At 41.6% G+C, this 27,120-nt stretch overlaps 1 protein-coding gene across 1 annotated transcript in view; it reads right to left on the reverse strand.

The window, feature by feature from the left end:
- Positions 1–2,030: 2,030 nt before the first annotated feature.
- CPS1 (carbamoyl-phosphate synthase 1) overlaps positions 2,031–27,120 on the reverse strand; it is a 190,925-nt gene continuing 165,835 nt past the window's right edge. Inside the window, exons 32-43 of the mRNA XM_087732304.1 lie at positions 26,557–26,624; positions 24,229–24,304; positions 21,044–21,121; positions 19,912–20,019; positions 18,599–18,688; positions 17,013–17,183; positions 14,321–14,395; positions 11,262–11,360; positions 5,837–5,896; positions 4,754–4,866; positions 4,073–4,202; positions 2,031–2,807 (exon numbers count right to left, since the gene is read on the reverse strand). Coding sequence (XP_087588430.1) covers positions 2,709–2,807; positions 4,073–4,202; positions 4,754–4,866; positions 5,837–5,896; positions 11,262–11,360; positions 14,321–14,395; positions 17,013–17,183; positions 18,599–18,688; positions 19,912–20,019; positions 21,044–21,121; positions 24,229–24,304; positions 26,557–26,624 — 1,167 coding nt within the window. The 3' untranslated portion in view covers positions 2,031–2,708. The remainder of the gene's footprint in view (positions 2,808–4,072; positions 4,203–4,753; positions 4,867–5,836; positions 5,897–11,261; positions 11,361–14,320; positions 14,396–17,012; positions 17,184–18,598; positions 18,689–19,911; positions 20,020–21,043; positions 21,122–24,228; positions 24,305–26,556; positions 26,625–27,120) is intronic.

The following is a 27,120-nucleotide window of genomic DNA, read 5'->3' on the forward strand; positions in this document are numbered from 1 at the left end:
TAAGTAACAGGAATGTATAGATACATGTATACATAGATGCACACACCCACACTGTTAGCCAATTGACAGGAGCACTATTTAAGAAAGCTGAATTAAAAGCAGTACAGGTTTTCCCGTTTTCCAAAACGGGCAGCCCCTTCTTTAAAGTTCCCATCTCTTCGATGTTTCTTAGCCCACTGCTCTATCATCTGGCTCTTCACATCTTACATGTCCCTCCTGGGGGATCAGGGCTTCTTCTTTCTCTTGTGTACATACAGCTGAAGAGAAAGAGCATTCGCTTTGTCCTGCTGCTCTTTTCCCACCACCTCCTCACCTCTGAGGCATACAGCAGCTCTGCATTAAATGATGCATTCACCGTCAAACATAAGAATGATGGTTTCCTAACAGACTAGTGTTCATCAATGCTTTAAAAAAAAAAAAAAGAAGAGACTTAAAAAAAAGAAGGGCAGAATCCAGGCCACACAGAATTTAAGAATGAGTAACTGTCACACTCCAGGGCATTTATTTCATTTTCAGCTCATGAGAGAAGTGACAAAATAGAAGAGGAAGAACAAGAGAATATAGAAGTTTCAAGATGTCACTTTGTTCACCACTAGAGGTAAAAGCAGGGTGGGAGGATGTGAGGTGACACCAGTTGTTAATGGGATTTTTGCCACTGAAAAAAAACTGTGCGGGATGTATTCGAGTGGGGCTTTGTTAACCACCATTAGTCATCTATTTCACAACTGAATGGGTGGACACTTGATGGCTTTGGGCTCTTCTCGAGTTTTGGTTGGCTAGTTGTTTTTGGGTTTGTTTTGGTTTGGTTTTTTTGTTTTGTTTTGTTTGTTTTTAATAATATCTACTCTAAAAGTGCAAAGCTCTCCCTAAGCACAGCAGGCAGTGTTGTATTCATCACAAAACTTAGTACTGAAGAAATGCCCATGCCAAGAGCACTTGGGATGTTAACGAGATCAGAAATAAAGTCTACACCTGGTTCAAAATTTGGTACCCAAAGGCATGACAGCCTCTGCCCTCTCCTTTGCACTTTTCAATAACAGCTCTCATCACATTTTATATCCTTCCTGAAATGCTTTAGCATTAATTTTAAAAACCCCAGACTATCTAGCCACCCTTATTCTCGCTCTACATTCAAAGCTTCTTGGGACCCAAGGGAACTTGAGAACATACACAAGAAGCAGCCTAGGTTTGCTAATCTCCTCAACAGAGCCCCTTTTTCTGAAACTTTCAGTGTTGATAGCTTCAGAAAAAGCACTGTTGTGTGGTACCCAGCTCCACCACCATATATCTAGCACTAGCTGGAAGCAGTATTTCTTGGCAGGGCCTGCAGGTATTGGGGGATGCATAAGAGGTAGGTAACTATAAGCTAACAGTGCCCTGGATCCAGCATCTCAGGCAGACAGAGCGTGGCTGAAGGAAGATGCTCCACTTTAGCTTACTCTAGCAAGTATCAGAGAAGTTGTCCAACTTTAAATCTTCCAGACTCCAGGGTGTGCTGTGTACATACTGCAACATGGGGTAAAAAAGACACATAACGTTCCTTAGCTGGTAAACGTTCAGAGGCAGGCACTGTATATGCACTGGATGCAGTGCCATTGGCCATAGAAGTGCTGAAGTCTTTTGCCATGCAGACAGCAAGTGCTAACATGCACCATGTGGCCTGTTTGCAGGCGTTGCCAGAGCTGAAAAAGCAGCAGAGAAGGCTGGAGCAAAAGCAAAGGGGTCACTTAATTGGGAGGGGTAAAGCACTGCAACACTTTCACCTCGTTTTGAAAGGATTCAATTTTAATGCCCACAATCACGGCACAAAATGTTGGACAGCAACACACAGAAGTCTTTGGGGAGTTCTCCACTTTTTATGCTGGACACAAAGCTGTGAGAGAGCCTTTATGATACAGGGACAGCTGCCTGAGTTCAGAATGTTGAACCAGAATTTAAAAAAATAATAATAATAATAATAGCCTGAAGGATTGAGCAGAAGTTGGAAGCAATTCCAGGACACACACATACAGCCTTCCTCTCCCATCAAATTGACAGGCTGAAGAAGATGATTCTCGGCCAGGGTTAAAAACCAAACAAAAAGTAGCTGCATCATGCCTGTCAGCTGTTGCAGGGAATTGCAGGGAATTGATGTTCATCTGTCTTTAAAGAGCTCCTATCACACTCATTACTGTGGCAGGCATCCATGGTATTATCAGGTGGATCAAGCAGGAGATGTTTAATTGTTACATAAAGTTGTAAAATCCTCATTAATCAGCAATGGAGAGAGAAAGCTACATGTCCTTCTATAGGAGTTTGGGGCCAGGTTCTAGTAGTCCAGCATGATAACAGCTGGGAGTATGGACCCAAGGAAGGCATTTCTAAGGAGGAACAGACTTGGTTATGAAAAGAAGGAGCAACCCCCATTTAGGATCACTTGTATCTCCTTTCATCTCCTCTGCTCTAGTGGTGTCTGGATCTACCCATCTAGTCAGTAACTAATATTTGATTCTACGTGGAAATGGGGAGAAGATGGTGGAGAGGCTAGGGAGAGGATGGCTTTCCAATGAGCCATCGAAAGTATTGGCTAGGAATTAGTTTGTGTGAGTTGGAAAACAATCAGTGCAGATGCTATAAAATACAGGAAAAGATGGTTAGGTGGATGATCCGAGATCCCCTCTCTCTTGTGGTGCCAGAAGCAGTAAGATTGCAGGTTGGAGATAGTTCTTCTATGCAGTGTTTCCACTGTCAAACTGTCTGTAGTGGAAGAGACTCCTGGAGTCCAATTTCCCAGAGTATTTGACAACTTCAGCAAAAAGCTTTGTCACCTGTCAATATAAAGCAGAGGAGGACTGAGCATTGCAAACCCTTCTGCAGAAGGCTGAGTAACAGAGCAGGCTCCACAATTCTACACTGTCACCCTGAAACTATGCAGGTCCAGTCCTTGAGTCCATCCAAATCAATATCAATTTCAGGGTGACTGTGCATGGGTGTTGGCTCCAGCCCTCTGGAGCCTGCCTGTCCAGCTGGAGAGATGTAGAGGTGCTGGGCTTCTTTGGCAAGACAGCTCTGTCCCATGAGAGCTGTTGTTTCCCCCTACAGCCCAAGCCCTTAAGAGAACACAAGGTTGTTCTACTCTCTCAAACTCGGAGGTTAAAACTCTGAAATCAAAAAGGTTCAATGAAATACATCAAGCAGGTGTGGTAATAAATTTTGGATGGGGACCCCTGTTCTGGTTGTCAGTGTGTGTTTCGCTAGTAGGCAAAGGATGGGTCTTCAGTTTCCCATCCCTGCTAATCATGTTTGGCATTATCCTGTCTATGAACTTACAGCTTGGCATTCTTTCTGCCCTCCACTCACTCCAATCACAGCAGAAGATTTTGCACAGCTGGACACCAGTTCAAGTCACTGGGTTCCATGTCAGCGCCCACTGAAATCAACGGGAATTTGGCTGCTGTGCTTAATGAGAGCCAGATGAGGCTCTTTTGTGACAGTTGAAGCCACTTGCAAAGGAAGTCAAGGTACTGCTGGCAGCAGGAAACCCACTTTGCATTACCAAATATCTCTTCCCCTATCAGTATGTGAAAGGGGTTTGTCAGGAGCTACAAACACATACTGACTGGCAATTGGGGACTACAACAGCACAGGCAGCAATTCCACTTGGATGGCACTCTGGAACTGGATTGCCCCAAGGATCATTCAAGAAAGCCCAGCTACATCCTGCTGTAAGGTTTAAGGACTGTACTGGAAAAACATCCCACAAAAAAAACCTGTTCCCATGCATAATTTAAACACATTACAGGCAATCCTGTGCAAGAACTTTGCTCTGAAGTGAAAATCATACAGCAGCAACTTCAGCTGCAGTACAGGACTCAAGATTTTCTTCTTTTTGTGTTTTACTTTTAGCAATGTTGTTTTGTATAGTGGCAAAAAGAAAATACATTCAACCAATTGTGTTGCCATGATTTTCAGGCACATTATTTATTTGTCAGAGATAATGAGGGTCCAAACACGTTGGAATCTAAGATCACAAGTGCCTGGAAGGTCTGAAGGCTTTTATGACTAAGAGGAGAAAGAATGACATGGGAAGTACCTGGAAATTAGTGAGCAGAGCAATCCCGCTGTCAATAGCCATCCTCCGGATCACATAATTACCATGGACAAACTTGGTGTTGCTGTTAGGCAGGTTAATCACCAGATCTATTTTCCCATCCCTTACCAGCCTGAAGATACAGCACAAGACAGTATCACAGTGTGTCTTGCTTAATGAAAATCTATGATGAATAGCATAGGCATGCAGGTAAACAACACTGAAAATTTTCATTTGAGTTTAGTCTTACATCCCAAGAAAGGAGGGTTGACAGGTTAAGGCACTAAGCTGCGACTCAGGAACTCGGGCTTTATTTCTGTTCTATTCAGTGATGCAAAGCAATATTCAGCCTTCATACAGCTCAGCACAACTCTGTTAAAGGCGTGACTGACTATCATTAAAAGCTACATATTCAGATCCCACATACCCTTGCATGAAAATGTAATGTGGAGCAATACATTCAAGCCATATTAAATAGGACTGTTCAATGAGATGTTCATTAATTAAGCTGAAACCTCCCTGCTGTGACAGTTCCAGACAGAGTCAGATAAAACAAAACTTTTGGATTGAATCTGAAGTCCCATTAAATCACTATCATTGATCTCCACAGGGCCAGCAATTTGCCCCTTGTATATGCTGTCCTGGATGTTAACACAAATTTGACAAAGTAAGTATTGCTCTTACCTCCTGACCGGAGGAAGGCTCGGACTCTGGCTTTCCTGTGAGGGCCATGCCACAGGATTTGCTGGGATACCGTTAGCATTGAGCCAGTCTGAGGTTGCTTCTGTGGCGTAAAGCTGTTAAAGGAAAAGGTTACTTACTCTGTGCTTCATAATACTGAAACTTTTCATTTAACTCATGCAGGTCTGACCCAGCACACAGCCTGGTTATCAGAGCTGATTTTGGAGGGCATTTTTCATCACAAGGGTGTCTCTCCATACAGAGACACACACAGAGAACAGCATGACTTTCCCATCTTTTTGTTATCTGTGATTTGCTGATGGATGGTAAGTCAATGAATGGTAGTAACACATCCAGAAGCAGTTAAGTGGCTTAGCAAAACCTAAATCCCTCTTACTTTCAATAGGGCTTAAGTTCTATCACTTATAAATTTTTTTTTTGCCACCTTTTTTTTTTTTTTTTCCTAGCACTAGGTTTTGAAGGGCACAACTGTAAATCCAGTAATTACACTAATGCCACTGAGGAAAATAGTATTTAAATACTTAATACTAAAAAGCTCTTGCCAATCTTCTGTGGCCATGTTGTTAGCTACCTTTCAGTAGGAATATGGATGCAAAATGATGCAGAAGAGTTACAAGAGGGATGTAAATACCACAAATTTTATATGTCCATAGCTTGTGAATATCACTGAAGATGAAGCACTGTAAAGACCTTCTCCATATAAAAGGTTTCCCCTTCCTCCCCTCCTGGGGATCCTGGACATGGCATCCTGCTGGCATTTTTGTTTCTTGGAGAATTTAGAGGAGTTTATAATGTGACATCCTGGCTGCAGGCTGATAGCAGAGCCAGGGTTGTTCTTGCCCTCATGACTCAGTCCTGTTTGTTCAATTAAACAATCATGAAAACTTTTAGTTGGGTGATACCTGCTGACTTTACAGATCACTCAGCTAAAAATCCCTCTTGTACTTTGAAAACTTCCTTTTTTCTCTGCCTCCAAATAAACTCCAAAGTTCTTCATTCCTCAGCAGGCCGAGTACATTTCAGATTTTGAAAACTCTCTAGCTTTAAATAACTGAGACCACCTACCTTGAAACCTTCCTCATGCAGTAGTTCTGCTATGCTGAGGAATCTGGGGCGGAAGGACTTCTGAAAAAGGAAATTTATTAGATACAGCATCAACGCTAGGATTTAGAAACAGTGTTTTGTTGGGCAACACAGAGCTCCTCCAGACTGTGCTAAGAGGAGAGGGTGTTTGTGTGTGTGGGCAGACATGCCTGAATATGCATGTACAGTGCCATTCCAAGAAAACCGTCTAGATCCTGAAGCCCAATTCACTCCCAGCTAAGACACATTTTGTTACAACACCAGAGTAAGTGTTCCCATACTGAGTTCAACTGCACCTACAGAAGATTTACTACTGCATATTAAATATCTGGGCAGTTGCCTTCTCACATACACCAACTAGAGTCTCCTCTGCTCTTAAACATCTTTTCGATCATTGCTCAAACATTTGGCCTTCTCTTCTGGCAAATAACAAATATGGACAGGCTTTGGGCTGCCTTTGGATGCTCTGTTTGCAAATTCACATGAAGAAGAGCCTGTGTATGTGTGAGGTAATTTCTAACTCCCATGGACATATGGAAAAGGAAAACACAAAACCTCTCAGGAGACGGGGACACCCTGTTCCCATGGGGACCTGAATGCCCAGGTACCTAGGGCACCTCTCTCAAAGCACACATAGATCCAACATAATTTAGAAGAAATAGAGATAAGACAACCTCCTGCAGACTTCTGCACTTGAACAAGCCATTTGAGAGCAATAGGTGAGTGAAAATTTGATCCCAGTGTAACTTTCTTCTGGATGGTACAGCAATGCAAAGATCAGATGCGACACGTGTCCTTCTCACTGCCAAGGCTGGCCAGACTTTGCTTTTAACCTTAGCCTGGTCTGGCCATTTGCAAGTAAGGTTATTGCAAGCTCCCTTCTCCCTGCTGGAGCTTCTGATGGCTTAACCTTTATGGGTGAGAAAGCAATATTCTGAAGGGTGAATGATTTCCTATGAAGAAAAGGAGTCAACAGGTTTTTTTTTTTTAAGCACTCAGAAAGAACCTCATTCGGAAAGCCATCTCGTTCTGTACACTAACTGGAAAATATAAATATACAATGTGACAGGGTTGGCAGCTTCCCAGTCAAAGAGAACGGTTCTGCCTTCTGGTCAGGGGGGTTGGCTTTCACAACAGTATTATAAACTTCTATCAAACATATACTGAACACTTGTGACACATAAAGCAGCCTCTCCATGAAAAGAAATTACAGCTGTCAGCTTGAATCGGAGCAGCCTGAGATTTACAAGCTGGCTGAAAGAACCTGTGTAAGAAACCATTAGTTACTAAAGGTGAAAAGTACAAGCAGATTTATTTAGTGGAAGATATTTATCGTAGGAGAATTGTATTCTTTTTCCTTTGGCGGAAAAGTTCTATTTCTTATAACCTCTCTCTCATGTTTGCTAGCATGCCTTGCTATTTGTAAAGGACTACAATCCTCAGTTAATTCAACACAGCTACACCAGTTCTCACTGCGATCCAGCTCAAAACGAAGCCAGCTCATCTCCTATGATAATCTTGAATCCTGTATCCAAATCCACTGTACAGCATGCAGAAATTCTGGTACATAAGGAACCAAGGCAGAAGGTTACCTTGAAACAACAGACTTGGAGTGCTGGGATTTAAAAATAAAATACTCCATCAATGCTTTCCGCATCTCGTGGTCACCAGCACAGATGTAAGACAGATGCATTCCATCCCAGAGATATCACTGAATAGCCCAATCAGGAAAGAAAATAAAATGAGCTTTTCAACTCCTCTTGCATAAAATATAAATTATTTAATGGCAGACTCATGGTTTCAGCATCGTAGATTTCTCCAAATTGTGAAAAGAGGTCAGATTATCAGCTTGCATAAACTGGCAGAGATTCATTTGTCTAACAAGAAAGCCATATTCCATTTACCCTGGGAGAGCATCGGGCCTTTAAAATCCTGCGGAACCTTGACCTGCGCAGTGTCAGAAAGTGCTCACAACTGAAGGAAAATCCAGCGGGCTTGAGGTCCTGGCTGGCTGCCCAACCTGCCTTGTGCTGTCCCGCAGATGTCAAGGAGCGCTCGCCTGTTTGACCTTGAGGATCATTACTTTATTAGCAACATTTCTGCATGGCCCTAGTAGGATTACTGCTGGAACTGCAACCTCTAAGTACTCTACATGGATCCCCCTTTGCAAGGGTGGATTCATTACCTGGGCGTATGAGACCTGTTTGGACTGCAGATCACAGCACAGCCACTTAACTCTTGATTTGTAAAATACCCGAGTGAAATATTTGCAAGGAAACAAAAGATCTCCCTCTCTACTATTGTTAAGTACACTTATTTGACTTTCACCCTCAAGAAGGCAGCCTCCTCTCACCTCAACATAATTAATAGCAATGACATAAAGATGCAGGATACCAAATAACCTAAACATGTTGAGCCTAGACACTTTTGAGGGAAGCAGAATTCACCACCATTTAGCTTCTTTTTTCTCTCTTTCCAAGACCTAAAAGTCCAGTCTAAAAATCAGAGCAAGCAGCTAATCATGAAGCAATGAATCCTCTGAAAGCTGGGTATGTTTTGAGTTCACCATCCACTGCAGATGAAACATAGCACCTTCCTCAGAGACAACCAAGTGGGCTGGTGTACGTGCTCCTGACAAGAATCAGCCTCAAGTGTACCAGAACAGCTTGCAGAAACCACCCCACAGTTTGAAAGCCAGAGGCCTCTGCCTGCGGAGGGACCTCCCCCCCGCCCGCCCCCCCTCCCCCCCAGCAATGACATTTAAACATTAAGTGATCACGGAGAAGGGCGTCCTGGTATCTGTCCTTCTGAGCCTGTATTTCCCCTCCGAGGATACAATGACAACTTGGCCAGTTTGAGGTACGTGACCTCATGTTTGTGATTAAAATGAGAACAACGCTGCTCATGTTCACAGCCTGCCTTGTGCCTTGATCCTCGTGGCTCTTGTTTCTGCAGTGAAGGGCTCCCCTTTCCTCCAGCCTGTAATACTCAGGGAAGACCACTCAGTCTACATGTCAAGTCTAGGTCAGGATTTCAACCTTCCCTTCTTACAAGGCTTTATGTCCCCTCTCTGCCTGCAGGCCTGGCGGATTTTGAAACAGACCTTTGAAAAGTAGGTAGGTGACAAGCTCCAAGAGTGGTGAGGGAGCAATAAGTGGTTCTCAGCATTAACTTTACACTTCTTGTTTTGGAGTTTAATTATATAAGAAATATGCTGAGATGAAGAGAGACCTTCAGAGAGAGATTGATCTGTTGTTTTCAAGGTTTTTTTTGCAAGAAAATGAACTGCAAACCACTCATTAAAAAGGACAGAGTCTTGTTACTTTTAAAAGGTTTGGAGGGTTGAGCTTTTGAGGTAGGTTTTTTTTTTTTTTCCTTCTTTTTTTTCTTAAGACCTTTGTGCAAAGAACATTTGGCTCAGTTTAACAGATACTGACACAGAACCCACATAAATGCTTTCTATCGCTAAAATTACTCTTTGCTGCCTGTTCCCTTTTAGCTGCTATCGGGAAAATAGGCTTAAATTTTAAACACTGGGCGCTCTCCTTTTTTCTGCTCCTGACTTTTCTTTTCCCCTTTTTTAAGTGCTGTTTTAAAATCTGCCATGATTAGATATACAGTAGACATACAGTACCAACTGCCCAGAGTTTCATAGTGAACTTTTAAACTTTATCTAGGTAGCAAGCAAAGAGTTTTCTGCTAATTTGAGGTAACTTAGAAAAACAGCTTCAATCCATAGATGTGTGTGTGTATATATATATATATTTAAGGACTAAGTGGTAATCTGTGTTAGCAGAAGCCATGTTCCTTTCTGGCCACTTTTCACACACTTCCTTCACATCCTCTGCTGGCACAGACAGCCCAATGCATTTTTCACACCCCAGTTGTCTGACAGGAAAATTCATCTATTCTATTTTTTTGTTTTATTGGCTTTATGCAATCATGTAGGGCATAAGCTTATTACAAGCACAACAGGGAAATGGCAGGAGGCAATCAGTTATCTTTATGGGCCCCAAGAATGTTCTAGTTGCAGTGGAAATGTCTGGGTTTTTTTGAGGAACATCATACACACATCTCAAAGTTTACAAGTGTATCTGACTTCAGCACCTCCTGCAGTTGGTAACTATCCTGTGATAAAGAACCAACACTTTTTGCTTTTCTGCCTAGCTACCTTTTCATCCTGAAACGCACATCCTCCTTACTGATACAGAACTGTGAATGGTGCAGGGCTGTTCCTAAGGCAAACCCATTGGGAACTCCCTCATGTAAAGGCTGTTTGCAGAAGTCATTGAACCGGAATACATTCCCATAATGACACCATTTTAACTTTCTGTCCCATATAGCGACTTTGAGGGATGCTGACAGCAAGAGATGAAAACCTAAAGTCCAAGCTCTAGTCTGGTATGGACTCACCGGACCTGCAGTATATGTGTCTGAGAGGCAGTCCCTAAGAAGAGAGAGTTCTGGCAAGATACAGAAACCAGAAACATTACTACATAAATGTAGTGTTGGTTCTTCCTTTCTGAGCTACTTACTCCTAGCTGATAGGAGCTGCATAGTAGGGAACAATATAGGCCATGTGCTGTCATCAAACAGGGAAAGGAATAATGGCAGCCATGCCTCTAGGCAGCCAGGAAAGCAGGCTGCAGGGTGAAGACTGTTGTCCTTTAATCCCTCGCCCCACTGCACTCACGTACATTCCCATCATGACTCCAATGAGGAGAGGAATGTGACAGTGCCATACTCTGTGGAGGTCTCATTGCCTGACAATGTAACACCAATAACTAGTCCCACAACATTTTAACAACGTCATGTTTTCTACACCGTCGGATGACGCTACAGCTCTACCTGGAATGACATATATGCATCTATGGGGAAAGCTTAGCAGGTCCAGCTTTACAGTATGGAAACTCACTGTTTTGGCGGGGTGGAGGGAAACTGGTTTCAAAAGGGCATGAGGCCATGTACAGATGAAGGGAATTTATATGTCAGGATTGGAAAGCAGCATCCCTAGGGGTCTCATTTCGGTGGGAGCGAGCAGGCTCTGAGTTCTAGCTGGGATGTTTCTCTGAACTCATCGTCTACGGGCTTTGTTCCCCGCAGGAAGGTGGCTTCTAACTCTCCAATCCCAGGCCTCTGCTTGCAGCAATCCCAGGGGTTTGTCCCCAGCAAACTTTTGCAGCTCCCAGTGGAAACTATCAGGAGACAGAGGGGAAAAAAACAGGCCAGCCCCAGGGAAACGAGTAAAGATCTCTCCATAGTGTTTGTTCCTCACTGTCTTATTGCACTTCAAGACGGATTGCAGAGAAACACATTTAAACCATAAAGACACACGAATGGAAACAAGGCAACAGTTACTGAACTCCTCTCTGTCAGTCCTTTCTCAGCTTTGGCTTTTTGGACTCACCTGGATTCCAATCAAAATTCCTTCCTTAGGAAATGTAAACCCTGTGGCAAGAATAGCCTTCCGGAAGGCAGAGTACACATCGCCCCCGAAGCATGCGACCTGGGAAAAGGCACAAAGGTGGCGGCATGAGGGGAAAAAACAAAACCAACCCAAAACTATTGCTTTAAAAAGAAACAGAAATGAAATTTTTAAATAGGGTCTTTTGACTTCTTCACGCAGAATCAGATTGCTTTTGCATGGAGTCTGCAGGCAGGGGGGACAGAAAATAAATCAGAAAATCATTGCAGACAAATCTCATAATTTTAATGAAGCAATAACGAAGGAATAAGCAACGCTTTAGTTTCAAACAGCACACCAAGGAGTAACAACAATCGATTCTGCTGAGTTATGGGAATGCTGTACACAGCCTCTGCTCCAGTGTTTGTGAGTGTACTGCAAATTGTTTAACATTATATAATGCTTAAATACCAGTAACTGTTCTGCATGCAGGCATGTTTCTCTGTGTGTACGCTGCAAACTGGGGTAAGACAGCACTTGTGCTGTCATGTACTTCTGGCATTTCTTGTGAAGATAAATCACAGTATATAAAGATGCTTTTCCATGAGAAGTCCACAGAGGTACAAAATTCAAGTAAAATGTTAGTATGCACTTAAGAAAACAACAATCATGCCAATTCATAATAATTTATTTTATATAAACAAAAACTTGATAAAGAAATGGATAAAAATCATTTAGCAGTCTCCATCATTCAGAACTGCCTGTGGAGCTCAGTTGCTTACAGACTGTCATACAGTAATGATCTTCTGTAGAACTAAACTCTGTTCCTTGTCAAAATTTGGAATTCTGATGACAAAGAGAGGAATGCATGAGCTTTTGTGAAATTTAAAAAAGAGAAAACCCAATGCTCACTTTTTCTGGACAACTCCACACTTGTTGAAAAACAGTCAGAAGCAGAAACTCACAGATTTTTCTCTCTGAAATAACAAATCTACGCACACATACAGATGGGATAAAGAGGCTGATTGAGAATTGCTCTCCCATTTCCCTCTTATGGTCCTTCCCATCACAGAGTGAGCCCTCACATTCATGGTCTGACTGTTACCATGGTGAGCAGAAACCAGTATTTCATGTAAGAAGAACAAATAATGATTTGCCAGATCTTCTGAAGTAAAAAAAAAACAACAAAACAAACAAAAATCCCACAAGGGAAAGGATAAAAAAAATCATGACAACTTGTATGTCAGCTTTTCTCTAAAAACTCATCCTTGAGTATTCAGTCTGTTCTACAGTGTATCTGGCTGAGGGGCTACGTATATCCTGGACTTTCTAGGGTGGTGGACAGCCCCCTGCCTTGTAGGCTTGGACAAGGGGTTTCCAGCCTGCTGGGAGAGGTTTATCGTTACGGCATGGTCAAAACAGCCACAATACTCAAAGGGATCCCCCAGCACTGTGTCTTCTACTGTTGTGGGAACTACTACTCCCAACAAAATACATCTCCGCCAGATAGACGTGACAAATTCAAGCCCAAATCAAGCCGTGTGTGTGAAAAATGTCTTTGAGGAATAATTGAGCATTCTACCCAAAGGAAGTTATTATCCTTACTTCACTCATAAGAAAGACCTTCATAACTGTCACATTTTATAGCATTTGTGAATATGGATCTTTCCAACTCATAAAAGTTAATAATCCCTCCCTTATGACCAAGGTAATCTCTAACTCCATATAAAGCTCAGAAAAATAATTCTTGCCCTTAGTTACATTTTTATTCCTCTTTTTTTCAGGGGGTTGTGATGGTGCTGTCTGTGTAGTCAATTTTGTTCTGAAAATAAGGAAGTCACAGAAGTCACTTGGCTTTCTTCTGCCCATTAACTACATTGAAAGGAAATCTTCCGCAATACTGTTTTGCACACATTATAAAGAGCAAAATAAAGTAATTCTGGAGAGATGTAGGAGACCTAAGGCTGTTCTTACCATGTATCCGGGTATCGTGCTTTCTCATACTAAAATGATAAGTCTTTCCCAATGAAAACAGCTCATGTAGGCATACCCAAGTGCATATCAAATGAAGCAGCCTAGGCTCTGCCACCTGCCTAGCTATGGTAGAGCAGAGTTAAGCCTAATCTAATTGCCTCAGTATTTAATCACTTCCTAAGTTGGCTTTCTAGCCCAGAATAAGTCTCTTGCCACCACAACTCTTTTCTAGAAGTAACGGAGCAAGCAAGTTTAAAGACAGCTTGGGTATTTCTACAGAAGCTATTGACAGCTCAGCAATAACTCATAAACAAACCTCTTTGTTCTAGATGAGTTAATATCTCTTCAAATGATGTAGATAGAAACCTGTACCCCTTGAGAGGTGAGGGGTCCCATCAGTGCTGAGCCTACGCAGGAAGAGGAACAGCTTTGTGTCTTTACAGTGTGCCACGCATACACTAGAGACACATTTCGGAAGCACCTCACAGCCGTGCTGTAGAAAGAGTGGGTAAAGTAACCCAGTCCCCCCCTCACCCTACCAACAGTCAGTACTGCAGCCATCACATTTTATTCACTCTTTCTCACCTTTTGCACCTTGGGACATGCCTTGATGGTTACCAGGCAACAACAAAAATATCACCACACATATTTGTTGCCTTTAAGTAACTAGCACGTTCCAAGACCAAATGCTCATGACCTGGAGTCTCGATATTGTTACTATGGCATGTGTCAATTGGGGGTTTTGAAAGCTGTAAGCGCTTGTCTGTCAAAAAACAGGTGATTCATAAAACAGACTGACACACCGAGAACCACCCAGAACCCGACAGCTCTCAGATAAACTCATTCCAGGCTGTCACACCAACCAGGTTCAAGTCAGGGAGCTGACATGCAGGTAAAGAGGGACATCCAGTGGCTGAATCAACAGAGTTTTCCAGGACAATGTGTTTTTACGGATAAGAAAGATGTTTTCAATTTTCTAAAGAAGCTACACATGCCATCATGATTCAGGCAGAAATAAGATCACTTTCAAAGATTCATGATGTTTAGAGGCGATTTGGTTTAAAAAAAAAAAAAAAAAAAAAAGATACCTCCCCGGTAGAGGCCATTTCACATCGGAGAACAGGGTCAGCATCTCTCAGCCGGGACCAGGAAAACATTGGAGCCTGGTGAAAGAAAGGGGGGGTGGGGCAGGAGGAAGAAAGAGAATGAAAATTTAATGGATCATTTATGGGGAAACAAAAAATCCAGCTACACTTGGAAGTGACAGAAAGAGACAGAGATGAATTAATCCAAAAAAAGCACTGGTCAAGGCTGATAAGCAAAGAAGTACTTGGCAAATGAGTTCCCCCAGTATCTTGATGACAGACTGGAACAAATAAACACATATTTCACCATTAAATCATCCTTCTAACTCTTGCAGTCCTGTTCACATTCTGATGGCAGATTTCTAATCTGTGGTAGCCCACTATCACTATCATTTTTAGGACATATTTTAAAACAGAAAGGCTGTGAAGCATCTGATTCATGAAACAAGGAGAGACTATCTGAAGCCAGTCGGTTTTTCTGAGAAAACTGTTCTCCAACAGAAATTTTTCATTCACAGGAATCAAACCATTCCACAAGAATACACTCTTTTGGTGTAAACCAGATGAAACTTCACAAATAATTTTCAGATTTTCCCTCTCCCCTCCAAAATACACACCCCTAATTTTTTTTGATCTTTTGTATGAAAACCCTTGATCATCATCATTATCTGAGAACTTAGGACTCTGTGGTCTCTGAGTTCTTTTATCTGATTTGACCTTTAAAAAAAAAAAAAGGAGGGGGGGGAGAAACTCTGTTAGATAGTCAATGACCACATGTGGCAAACATGGAACAAATCAAGAATTTTCTGCTAAAGAATCATTTTCTACAGGGCTTCTCTCCATCTTAAACTACTACTGGCATTTGCATAAAGACAGCATCCTTGCTGCTTAAAAAAGAACCTATTTTTAAAGCCAAAGTCATAATTCTGTTCTTGGAAGTCTCTGAGGGTAACACTGCAGACAAGACAGCTGCTGTTTTGTGACACCTAACAATGACCAACTAAAATGTGACAGCAGAAATTCATTGCAAAAGGTTTCTCAATAAATGCCGTGTGCCTTGGTGAGTTTTAGATCAGTTTTGCTTCTGTAAGTAAAGAGAAAATGTTTACAGTGGCTAGCTCTACAGCCTCAAGCTGATATATGGCAGTCAAGGTGGATTATTTTTAATGCACATATTGTCTTGAAAGGTAACAAGCAACAAAAGCCGTCCACCAGCTCCCTAATTTTTGTTTGCCATGAACATGAAAATGTGTCAGCAGGAGCAGACTCTGGTACTGCAAATAAATCCTATTTAAAGCTTAGTCAGTCATGCTCTACTCAGGAATTAATCTTAGTCAGGCCATGATACTTTCATCACTCTGCAAGCAAACATGGCAAGACAATATTTCAGTCACTAAAGCTAAAACGGTGGGACTTTGAAACCACAAAGGAGCAGCTATGTTGAGAAAGAAGAAAAGAGTTCCATATTCTCTTTTCCAAGCATTTAAGAACTGCTGGAGAAACAAAATCCCATTTCCATGCAAATATTCCTGGCAATAAAAACATAAAAGGACAGAAAATATGATGCATGAATAACGAGAACCAGGTTTAACTGGAATATTTTTCAAAGTTTAGCATTTCCAAAGGTATTAGCAGGTTTTTATATTTGACAAACCCACACAGAACACAAGCAGTACAAAAGGCTTTGTAGTGAAATTTTCAAGAATAGAGTTGGGTTTTCCACTCTGTAACCAACATTCCCAGGAGAGACAAAACTCTTGACAGTTTAACTAACAACAGTGCAGAAGCCCCAGGTCTAAATAATAGAAATTTATAAAAATAAATAAGACTCACAAAACCAAAAAAGTCTCAGATTAGAATTTCAGATAATGCCTATCTGTGGCATCAAAATAAAATGTAAAGCTACTTCTAGACTGACTGGCTTGCCAATAACCTGAGCTGGCTTTTAATAGGTCTGAACATTTTATTAGTGGAAAGATGTTAGGTGTTTTCCGTTTCCTCAATTTTCACTCGATATGGAAACTATTAAAGCTTGAAAGTTTCTGTATAAACAATTCTCATTATCCATTGTATTTTCTGCGCTGCTGTTCTAGATTTTTATGATTAGGAACTTCAATTAATTTTTTTCTTCCATTAAGCATTCAAAAATATCTACAGTACTTTGGTATCTTGGGTGCTATATAAGCTTAGTAATTATGAAAAGTAAAATCTTGGCCCCACTGAAATCAAAGGATCCAAGACTTTCACCCCCATTTTAACTGATGGTGCATATAAAGGGATTCCATGACTTCAACAGCCCATGTCCCAAATCCTGAAGATAAAATCTGGGGGGTACTCAAAACACAAATTTGTACATGTCCACACATATAGTAGATAGTATTATGAAATAGCCTGAACTTCAGTGTTCAATTCTGCAAGTGCATATTTATTATGCAGTTCATAAACATGATTCAGGGCAGATTAGAAGTAAGAAACAAAGGGAGATTGATTTTGTTAATAATTACTGGATAATTTTCCTTTGATTTTTCTCTAAAATTCCCAACGTACATTATCCTACAGAAACTGCAAAAGGTCAATTTGGCCTTTGGCCGATGAGTAAATTGTTCTCTCTGGGCAATAAAGTCCTAATTGCCCATTAATGCGCTAGGTGCTGGTTCTGTTGTGGGTTTTTTTGGCGTTCTTTTGGAAACCATACCTTAATCCCAACGTATTCGGAGGGAATAATGGGATGCTCCAGTGTGGGGAGGGATGACTCATTAAACTCTTTTCCAGTCATCACTTTTGTGGCCACATCGATGAAGTCCACACCCAGAGTCTTCGATACAAAAGGAAAGGAGCGTGAAGCCCGCAAGTTGCACTCTATCACCTGATGGGATTAAAAAGGAGAAATACCATAGTCGGGTACTGTGCGGTGAAGAAATAGATTGATTCATGTTTCTGGAAATCAGTCCTTACTCCTCTTGGCAGAGATGCTCTTCAGACTGCCAAATAAGAGGCACAGAAATTGTGTTCAATATTAGAAACAGTGATGGCGAATGGGTAGTGGCCAGCTCGAGACACAAGGAGTCTGCTGTTCTGCAGCTGAGTTTCATCTCTATTGTCTGAAAATTAGAACTTCGGAAAACATGTTGTACTATACCCTAAGTTAATGTGCAAGAAGCGTGGAAACGTGTGCACAGACATTAGGTACAATCTTGAGAAGTCCACCTTGTTCTTTTTCCCTCGTAATGCCACTTCATGAATGACTGGGCTATCCTTATCGACTTTCCTCACCTACATGCAAAAGTCATTCAGTGACCCAAACAAGAAGCAAAGAAGTTCTGCATCCTGCTGAGAAGCACACCATGGAGATCAAAAGCAAAAGAATTGCTGTAAGTGAGAATGAAGGGGAAGTGAAGGGGGACAAGAATAGGTAAGTTAAGACAGAATGCAAAAGAAGGGTTATCCAGAGAAAAGGCAAGCACAGCTGAGGGAAAGCAAGGAAGGAAAAACTCCATTCTGTCCCTCTGTGGAGTTTCTGAATAACTGTGTGAAACAGAAGAAAGGTGAAGAACAGTAAGCACATTTTTCTCAACTAATAGGCCAAACAGGATCTTTCACCAATAATGCATCTCTTCTATACCATGTCAGGTTTTCTTGCCATTCACCATTTTCTCAGTCATACTCTGCTCGCGTTCCTCTGACCTTCTTCCATTAGCAATAGAAAGCCAACAGTTACCCATAAAGGGTCAGACATCTGCTGCAGTTCTGTTACTGATAGCTACTAGGACCATGCTATTTAGATAACCACCTTAATGGCTTATATTAAGGACTTAAACACTTAAATTGTCTTGCTTTCTTACCAATGACTTGGAAGGCTTATTTTAATGATCAAAACAGCTAAAGACGAGAGAGGATATCTGAGATCTAAAAGCAATGATATTCAGTTCATAGGATGAGGCGCAGGTCCCAGTGCTGTGCATCATATTCAAAACTGACAATTTTGGGAAGGACAGCAGTCCACAACAAAACAAAGCTAGTGCTGACAGATGATGCAACCAAACTCACTTCACCCTCAACGGCTGCACTGTGTAGGTAGGGGTGGTTACTCCCTCTCACACAGACAGGGAGAGCTGTGTGACTAGGGGTGGCACCGGTCAGCCACACATTGTCAGACAAGGCAGGTTAGAAACCCACAGCTGCTACTGCCACAGAGTTTCCATGACAGGGACTGCAGGAACCATGCTCCTAACTATCCAAGGCAGAGCCCAACTTCCTCCAACAGTCACAAAAAGCTCTTACCAGCACATCATTGCCTCGCACCAAAAACTGAATGTTGAATGGACCAGAGATGGCAAAGGCATTTGCAATCTTTTTTGTAGCAGCTTTAACCTACAAAAATAAAGTAAGTAAAAATGCATATATATTTTAAAAATAAGTAAGTCACACAAAATAGACAGCATCATGTCAATAAACCACCTCACATGTGGATTCCTTTAAATGTCACATCTTTCTGCCCTAGTGTATTTTCTCTCTATACCCTCATTTTGGCAACAGCATTATCTTTCAGAAGGAAACATTTTTAATTTGCCTGGTAATCTAGAGCCTGAAGTGCCATTTGAGGGCAGAAGTAAAAAACACAGCTTCACGTATGTGTGTGAGAAAGCCAGGGAAAGAGGGAGAAAGAGAGAATAAAAGCCTGTGCTGCCTGTAGCAATTCCTACGCTGCACGCTGGAGCCTTTACACCTTTCTTGGTAAAGTAATGAATAATGATGTTTTGCCATTTGAGATTATCTACTCGGTTTCACAAGTGTCCCAAGAGTCTTTCACCAACATGCCTGTCCCATCACAAATCCATGGGAGGTGTGTTAGCAGAAATACTCTGGAACAAATTGGGAGAAGACACTATGGTCTTCTTTTCTAGGTTTATCAAGAAATCACGTGCCATTTAAGTACAAGCATTTGAATAGCTTTGCTCCAGGAGATAACTATTTTCAGAAACAAGGCCTTGGACATTCTTGTAGAGCTGGAGCACAGATCATTGCATTACAACTCTTGTTAGCTTCCAAGCAAATCCTTTCCAGGATGATATCACAGGGGATGGCACATTTCATTTAGAAAATGCATTTTGACAACTAACTCTGTATCACTAGATTTATTCTCAAAAGGGTAAAAGTCAAGTTTAGGTGAGGTTCATTCATCCTGATATCCTTTCCAGAAAAGGCAGGCAGCTAGAAAGTCATACACCTGATCTTATCATTGTGGGAGATGAGGAAGTATAAAGTGAACCGTGGCATATATATGGATTAGACACTCCTCTACTGCCATGGTTGCTGGTCCTAAACCAATGAAACAAAAAAATCCAATGGGTCTGAAAACGTGTACATCTACTACTTAAATTAATGGGATACAGTTCAGATGATCCTATGTGTAGTATAGCCAGTCACAGGGGGCACAATAACATCCTACATTTGCGCACATCACGCTGGCCATTAAAAAACATTGGTGATTTGATTTCTTCTGAATTCCTCTTCTAAGTTCTCCCAAGCAAAGGGGGAAAGCAGATTCAAACTCTTATTTTCTTTTCTCTTTTCAGTGCTAGTGCAACACCTACCTTCTCCAAGGCTCCCTGGCTAATAGTCTGTGTGGGTAACATGAGGGTGGCATCTCCAGAGTGAACGCCTGCATCCTCCACGTGCTCTGAAATAGCATGTGAGATAACCTGCATACAGTAACGAGAGAGCAGTTAGTCACCTCACCCTCTCTCATGAACTGTCCCATCTCTATGCCCCCTGCTAAATACAGACCAGCACAGTCTCCTGAACAGAGCTGTATCCAAAAGAGGTTACAGACAGGGGAAAAAAAAGGGAATCTCCTTAAATTTTGGGGAGAATAGGCTTGAAGCAGACACAAGGCATATGAACAAGGGGATCATGTTAGCATCTTTCACACCGTGGTTAAGCAAACTGTGAGCATGAAAAAACCTACCATGGCCTAGAGATCCTAAGGCTTCCTTCCTCTCTCTAACACACATTGACTCAGAAGGTAAAAGCTAATTAGGCTTTAAACCAGCTCTCTAAGTTCTGCTTGCCACAAACACAAAAAAAGTTGTCATTCCACAACAGAAACAAGTATGAACTAACTTCATTTGTACATATGTTTTTTCACTCTTCTGTGGTGTTTTTATCATGGAGAAAAGCAAGCTGAGGAAATTCAGGCCTAAGGATTTAAACTGAATGAATTGCACCAATGCGCACTACCTTGATACTGAAAAAGTGATCTTGCTTGCTGGTTAAAAATGAAGATTGAAAACAGAATACTTCTGTCAAAAGAGAAGTTTGTGATTTTTTTTGTGAGAACTGTCTTTGATTAGTATTGAAATGCAAGGTGAAGTTGTAATAATAAAACAACTGTGGTAATATCATAACACATGCTGATACAATTCTGATGAAAGCAATTTGTGAAGCCAACAATTTGCAAATCCAGTAAAAATTATATTCTAAAGGATTCATTCACATGGTTAAGCAATGCTTAAAAAAATGACTATTTAGATGTATACAATAAGGTAGGTTGAGGTTTTCAAGCATGATGTTTTTGAACCTAAGATGAATTAATCTTTTCTTGTTTCTCTACTCTTCTCAGCATGAACCCATGGCTGTATAGTAAAACATTCAAACCGCACATTTTTGCAAATCTCTGATCCTGAAAAAAAAAAGTTTAATATTAAAGAAAAGCAAAGTTCTTACTCTTCCTGCCTTGGCTACAGCGTCCATTTCCACTTCACGGGCATCTTCAATAAATTTAGTGAGTACCACAGGGTGATCCTGTCATCAAGACAACACAAAGTAAGAAAGTTTTTATTTGAGAGTATTTGGGCACCATCCAAGCGCTCCACTATTCACCACTGGAAAAGCTTTGGAAGCAGAATCCCACAAGACCAATCTATTAATATCCTTATTTCCACAGATGAGTGAACTTTGCAAAGAAATAATGGGGGGGAAACTTGGCGTGATTTCCCCAAAGCCACTGATGCATTAGTTTGAGTCCTCCATAATGTCACCATGATAGGGAAATTTGGGGCAAAACCACAAAGAGCTTTTAGGTGAGACCATGGTAGAAAGAAGATAGTGGGACATGTGCATGGATCCAGTGACCTCTGATCCTGTCTCCCAAAGATGTTCCTTACCTCCAAGATCTTCAGTTCTTTCCTCTGAGCCTCCCAGTCACCTCACAGGGCATACTGCTTCACAGAGTAATTGATTCTTGGCGTACTTGATGACTTTGTATAGTGGCCGTTTGCTCTTTTAAAAAGTCATATATTTTAGGCAACAGATCCATTCCTTTCTCATTTCTCTGCCTGGTTTCCTAAGTCTCCCAAAGGAGAAGTTGCCACTAATTATAGCTGGCCAGGAACAACCTGTCCTTGACTCTCAATACATTCACTGGTATACATGGTTTTCCTTCCTCTTCTTCTTGCTTATCTCAGGTATGCTAGCCCACACTTCTTACTCTTCCCTAATGCCTTCTCCTTCCAGCCACCTGCTCCAACAGACGGTTAAAAATCTAATCCACATTCTTCCAGGCCAGCTTTATGTCTCAACATTTTACCTGTCCCATCCACTATTAACTGTCTGTTATTTATTAGAAAATAAAATGGAATAAATGACAGTCTGTGCATGCTCAAAAGGCTCCTCTTGAAAAAATATAAAGCAACTCCAAAAGTTACAAGACACAATTCCTTACATTTATCAGTGCAAGGGTAAATTCACAGGCAAGGACAATGTCACAGCCTACAATGTTTCATAAATTTAGTGGCTTGTGTCCTGTAACTTTCTGTCTTGCTGCAGTTTTTCACCAGAAGATTTTATATGTGCATACAACCTTGTTTACTCCAATCTGTCTCAACTCGCACAAGAAGTTTTGATCATTACTGACAACTTAAATGCCACAATGACACAACACCATAACAGCAAAGTAGCTAAAACAACAGAACAACACTGGTCAGGCACTTTAACTGGAGATGCTCTGTTGGGTGGAGCAGAATTAGGTAAGGCTTTATAACCAGAAAAAACGAAGTGTGTCCCATAAAGACGCTCATATTCAGTTGTATGCGCACAAGTAATATTCTAGCTTCTGTGGAACCACTCACAGGCCTTAAAACGTTGATGAGGCTAGAAAAAGCATATAAGCAAACTCCCTAGTTTAGAAGCAGAATATAGTGCTTTTGTTCTAGTTTGCTTTTTGCTAGCTTAGCTTCAACTATACTATGGCTTTTGTCAATATAAAAATACTGGATGAAGAAGAATTCTTCGCTTAGCCATCTGACTACAGTAGCAAAAATTTAGCATGTATCTCTAGTGTAAGTGTCTGCAGGATCAGGGCCCGAGCACCCAAAGACTCATGGTGTGCAACAGGTCATGTATGCAGCGAGCATGAGTGCCTTGTTTGTGTAGCAGAACTGGACATCATAAGGATCCTATGGGAACATCCACTCTTTCCCCTAGGAATACATCACACGTTGCCAAGACTGTACAACTTCAACTCCCAGCAGGGCGTCTTGTACCAGGGATGAGACCTCTCAGCAATGAAGAAGTACATTGCCCAATTCAAGTCAGTCAAGCTGTGACAAGTTAAGCTAACGTCACTCTCCTGGGCCTCAGCCTCCTTTATGGCATCCATTGCCATCATAAAGCCATCCAGCAACACAAGTGATCTGTCCCACTGAACATGGCTTAGGGCAGCTGCCTGGTCTGCTTCTGTGAGTGTGTGGGGAAACACAAAGCAGGGTGCTTAAGATGAACCACAGAGAGAAGCTAGATGTTTTGGGAGGCCGAGCATTGCTGAGGATCTGGTTTCTAACAGGTTGGCCCTGTGAGTCTTTTGAGAATTAGTTATATAATTCTATCTGATGGAAGTAACAGTGGTACTCTCCCACTTTCAAAAATCCCTTTAAAGTTGTTCAAAGATGATAATAAGTGGTCTGCTTGCCTCCACATTAATCTGTCCTTCAGGATATTATTACTTTGCAAGGTATCTCCATTTCATTCTGTCTTTTCTTGCTGAAACGCTAAACTTGCATCATTTGCCTCATACACTTAAAAACCACCTGGTTTTGTTCTTGTTCAAGTTTTAACCATCTAAGAAATCCCCTGAATAAGCAGTGATGTGTCTGGCTTCCATAGCCAGTTGTGTTTTCCGAGAGTTCCTTTTTGACTTATTTATTTTTAACTCCAAGATTCCTGTGACGGTAGTGTTTATGGTGCTACAGTACTGTTCTGAACAGTGATCATTCAAAAAAAAGGAGAAAAAAATCCTCAGAAGAAAACAGACCAAAAGGTGAGGCCAAACTCAGAGACTCTGCTAGTAAAAAAGACACTTCAAAAAAATTCTCAAATTAGCTTTTGAGAAACATTTAAAACAGAAACCAGAGCTTTCATCTTCTGCATTACATACTCTGCAAATCAATAATCCCACTGGATTAACAGTAAGCAGGCAGCAGTCCTGCTTCTCTATCAGAGGAAAATGGAATTCAGTACATGATTTGGAGAGTGAAATGTCAGCAAAATCTTGCAAATGTTCTTGCATTTAAAAGGGTTAAAAAAAAAAAAAAAAGTCATTGGTGAGATGCCAGCATGAAGTAGGAAGGGTCCCAGCCCACTACTCTACATCTGTTTATATAATTAACTGGTCAGAAATGGATGCCTGGGTACAATAGTGTTGTGGTTTAACAGCTAACTGCCATCCCCACTCCATCTGGGCATCTCAGTGGTATTAGTAAGGATGCTTGCACAGGCTCCCATGGTCTGCCCATTAGGGAACAAACTGAGGGTTCAAACTCTAATATCACTGGCTCTTCCGCAAACAAGGAAACAAAAGACTGAGGAAGACACAATACAGAAAGAAAAAGCAGTGGCAGGGCAAAGACTGGTACCTGAGAGACTCTGGTGGCTTCTGCTAAGAACTTCTTCATTTCCTCTTCAGTGAAAACTACATTCATTGCAGACCCACTGTGAGAATGGCAAAGAAAACAGGTCAGCTTCCCTCATGACTTCAAGGAGATATCAGAGCATTATACACCAGAGCACAGGGTTGCCAACTACTTCTATATGACAAACTAGCCAAGCAAGCTCCTGACTCAAGCCACTTACTCCACTCTTGACTGAAAGAAAGGCAGAGCTGGTACCCAGTGAACCTCCGTTATACTTCCCAGAGAAGACAGGTGACCTCCACAATCATAACAAAGAATCAAATAAAGAACTGTGGTTGTGTAGCCTTAGCACTGCTGCCAAATCCCCTTTCTGACCCAAGCCCTTAAGGTTCCCCCTAAGCTGGAGGAGATGGCTGGTCAGCCAGATAGCCCCACTAAGGACCCAGACTTTCACCACATGTGCAGGTTAGCTGTGAGCTGAGGACAAAAACAGATGCTTTGCTCACGTTAGCCAAATTGCTCATCAGTGACAGATGAAGCGAGCAATGCACAGGCCACTGGTGATGGTGCAGATGAAAACAGGCTGTTCTTTGCTGGCCATTTTGTTGGGCCCCTCCCCTAATGTCTCAGACCTTAAGGGAGGGGTATAGCCAATACAGATACTGTATCTGAAAGCTACTTTGAAATGTAGCTGTCAGTAATATCAGAGAGGGGGATCTGGGAGAGCATGAGTCGAGAGTCAGTGATTCAGGTCCATTTTAAAGACAAGAAATTTTTAAAAAAGGTGTTACATTGGTAACTTCCACCATCGACGTTCAGCTTCCCCATTGCTTTGGTGGACAAGCCCACAGAGGCTGTGGGGAAAAGTAGAGGAAGGATCTACCGCACAAAATCAGTCACTTTAGCCTAAGATAGATGCAAGTACCTAGGTGATTATACTTACCAGACTACCTGTTCAGCTGATGTAAATCAATAGAGTTCAATTAAATCCATGGACCTATGTTAGCTGCACTGCTGAGGACATGAGCTGGTGCACACAGTACATAACTAGTGGGGAAATGCATTTAGTTTTCCAAGGCAACTGGTAAATATTAAAGGCCGTATCTGTTCAAAGGATGAAGAAGTCTAGCTGTGGACCTGCTGCTGTTCTGTAAACAGAGGCCAGACAGCGCGCTGTGCTAGGGCTTTTCACTTTCTATTTCCTCAAGTTTTACATCCTCCAGTTTCATCTTTCTCCCTGAAGTCCCCCTTACCCGTCCAAACACCCTTTAGCAAATACTTATAATGGAAAGGGCCTGTACTGAAATTAATACGGATGGAAACAACAGGCTAAAAGAAGTGTTCCCTAAAAATCTGGAGGATTACATCAGGAACAGTTTCTAACTTATCCTCCTGATCTGAGTGCTGGTTTTTAACTTTGTTTTCCAACCCCACTGCAAGCTTCAGAAACTGGATAGAAAAGTCACATTCAGCAGTCTCTTCTAAAGGATATTTCCTTGATGGTTGAAAATACAATAAATAGTTTTCCTTTTCTTCTTTTTAAATAAAAAGTTTTTTTTTTCTCCCCTGAAAATGAATACTGTGCCTCTTCATTTTGATATGTGTCTCTTTCATATGAAAAGGATCCTGTCTCCAATTTATTTTTGCTTGTAAACTATGTCCAGCAAACTGCCTCTCTGCGCCTAGTCATCCAGCTACGAAGAAATGCCTTATAGAGAAGAGTGATCATTCAGAGCGCGTGAGTTTGCTGCGTGTATGCGCTGGTGTAACTTCTTCAAAAAGTCTAGCTATTGGAAATGTGTGGCTCTGTACAAAGTCTATATAAAGAGAAGCAGCTGCCACAGCATAGGACATAAAACATGCCTGTAAGCAGAGAAGTTGAGCAAATAAGAAGCTGAATTCAAAAGATGCGGTGTCATTTTCTGAAAACAGATGCCAACCCCAATAAATGGCCTCAGCATGTTCCATTCTGTTTTTCCTGGTGGCAAGCAATCTTCTGGCTTAATTGTACAGGTAGTAGTCTCAGGAACCTTAAGGAATATTGCAGATGGTTCATGTTTTTGGCCTTGAGATATGAAAAAGGTAATGCAGCTAAACAGACGTTCTTATGATTATGTTCTACCTTTGATCTGTGCCTGATGGACATAAGGGATCCATTGGCTTCTTTTATTGGTTTGAGCAGTTGTCGCACCCATTAAGATGGGCAGCTTTATGCCGCATGCACCTCACATAGTGTTTTCCACACGTCCCCTGAAATTACTCTCCCTTGTCTCAAAGAGGCTTGTGTAGTCCATATCCCCAACTTGATGAGCTCTGATGGTTGACCCTTACCTCAGAACGTAGGAAGGCCTCAGCAAACATGGGTAACCCACAGCGCTTGCAAATTCAATTGCATCTCTCTAAAGAAAGGGAGTAAAAACACACTGTGAACAAGAAAACATTTTAAAGTCACACCAAAATTCAACTCTAACTTTATTTGCACTTTACTAGCCATTAAGATTGGCAGGGAGAAGTAGGGGATTACAGCCTGAGCTGAACATAACACATGACTTCTTGGTTCCTGAGTTATCTTCAGACCTTCCCTGTCCATAGACCTTCACCAGGAAAAAAGAGCAGTGCCGACACATCCCTATTCCTTTGCATTCTCTACCTGCTAGAATAGTTTTCAATAGTTTTCAAGGCGAGCAGGATAAACTAGAGGAGCCTGACAGTGGTGCTAACTTTTGCTGGGTATATACCCCATGTTGTGTAAAGGTGATTTAAAGACACTTCCCTTCCACTTTGCATCCCACTTCCAGTGATGCTATAGCATCACTTTACAGGGATCAAAAAGTTCTTCAACATGGGCAGTAAAAAAAAAAAACAAAAAACCACAACCAACTGTCAAATGTCTTT

Source organism: Nipponia nippon, unplaced genomic scaffold (genome assembly GCF_047370975.1).
Source record: "Nipponia nippon isolate SJK-2023a ecotype South Korea unplaced genomic scaffold, ASM4737097v1 scaffold_5, whole genome shotgun sequence".
Lineage (NCBI taxonomy): Eukaryota > Metazoa > Chordata > Aves > Pelecaniformes > Threskiornithidae > Nipponia > Nipponia nippon.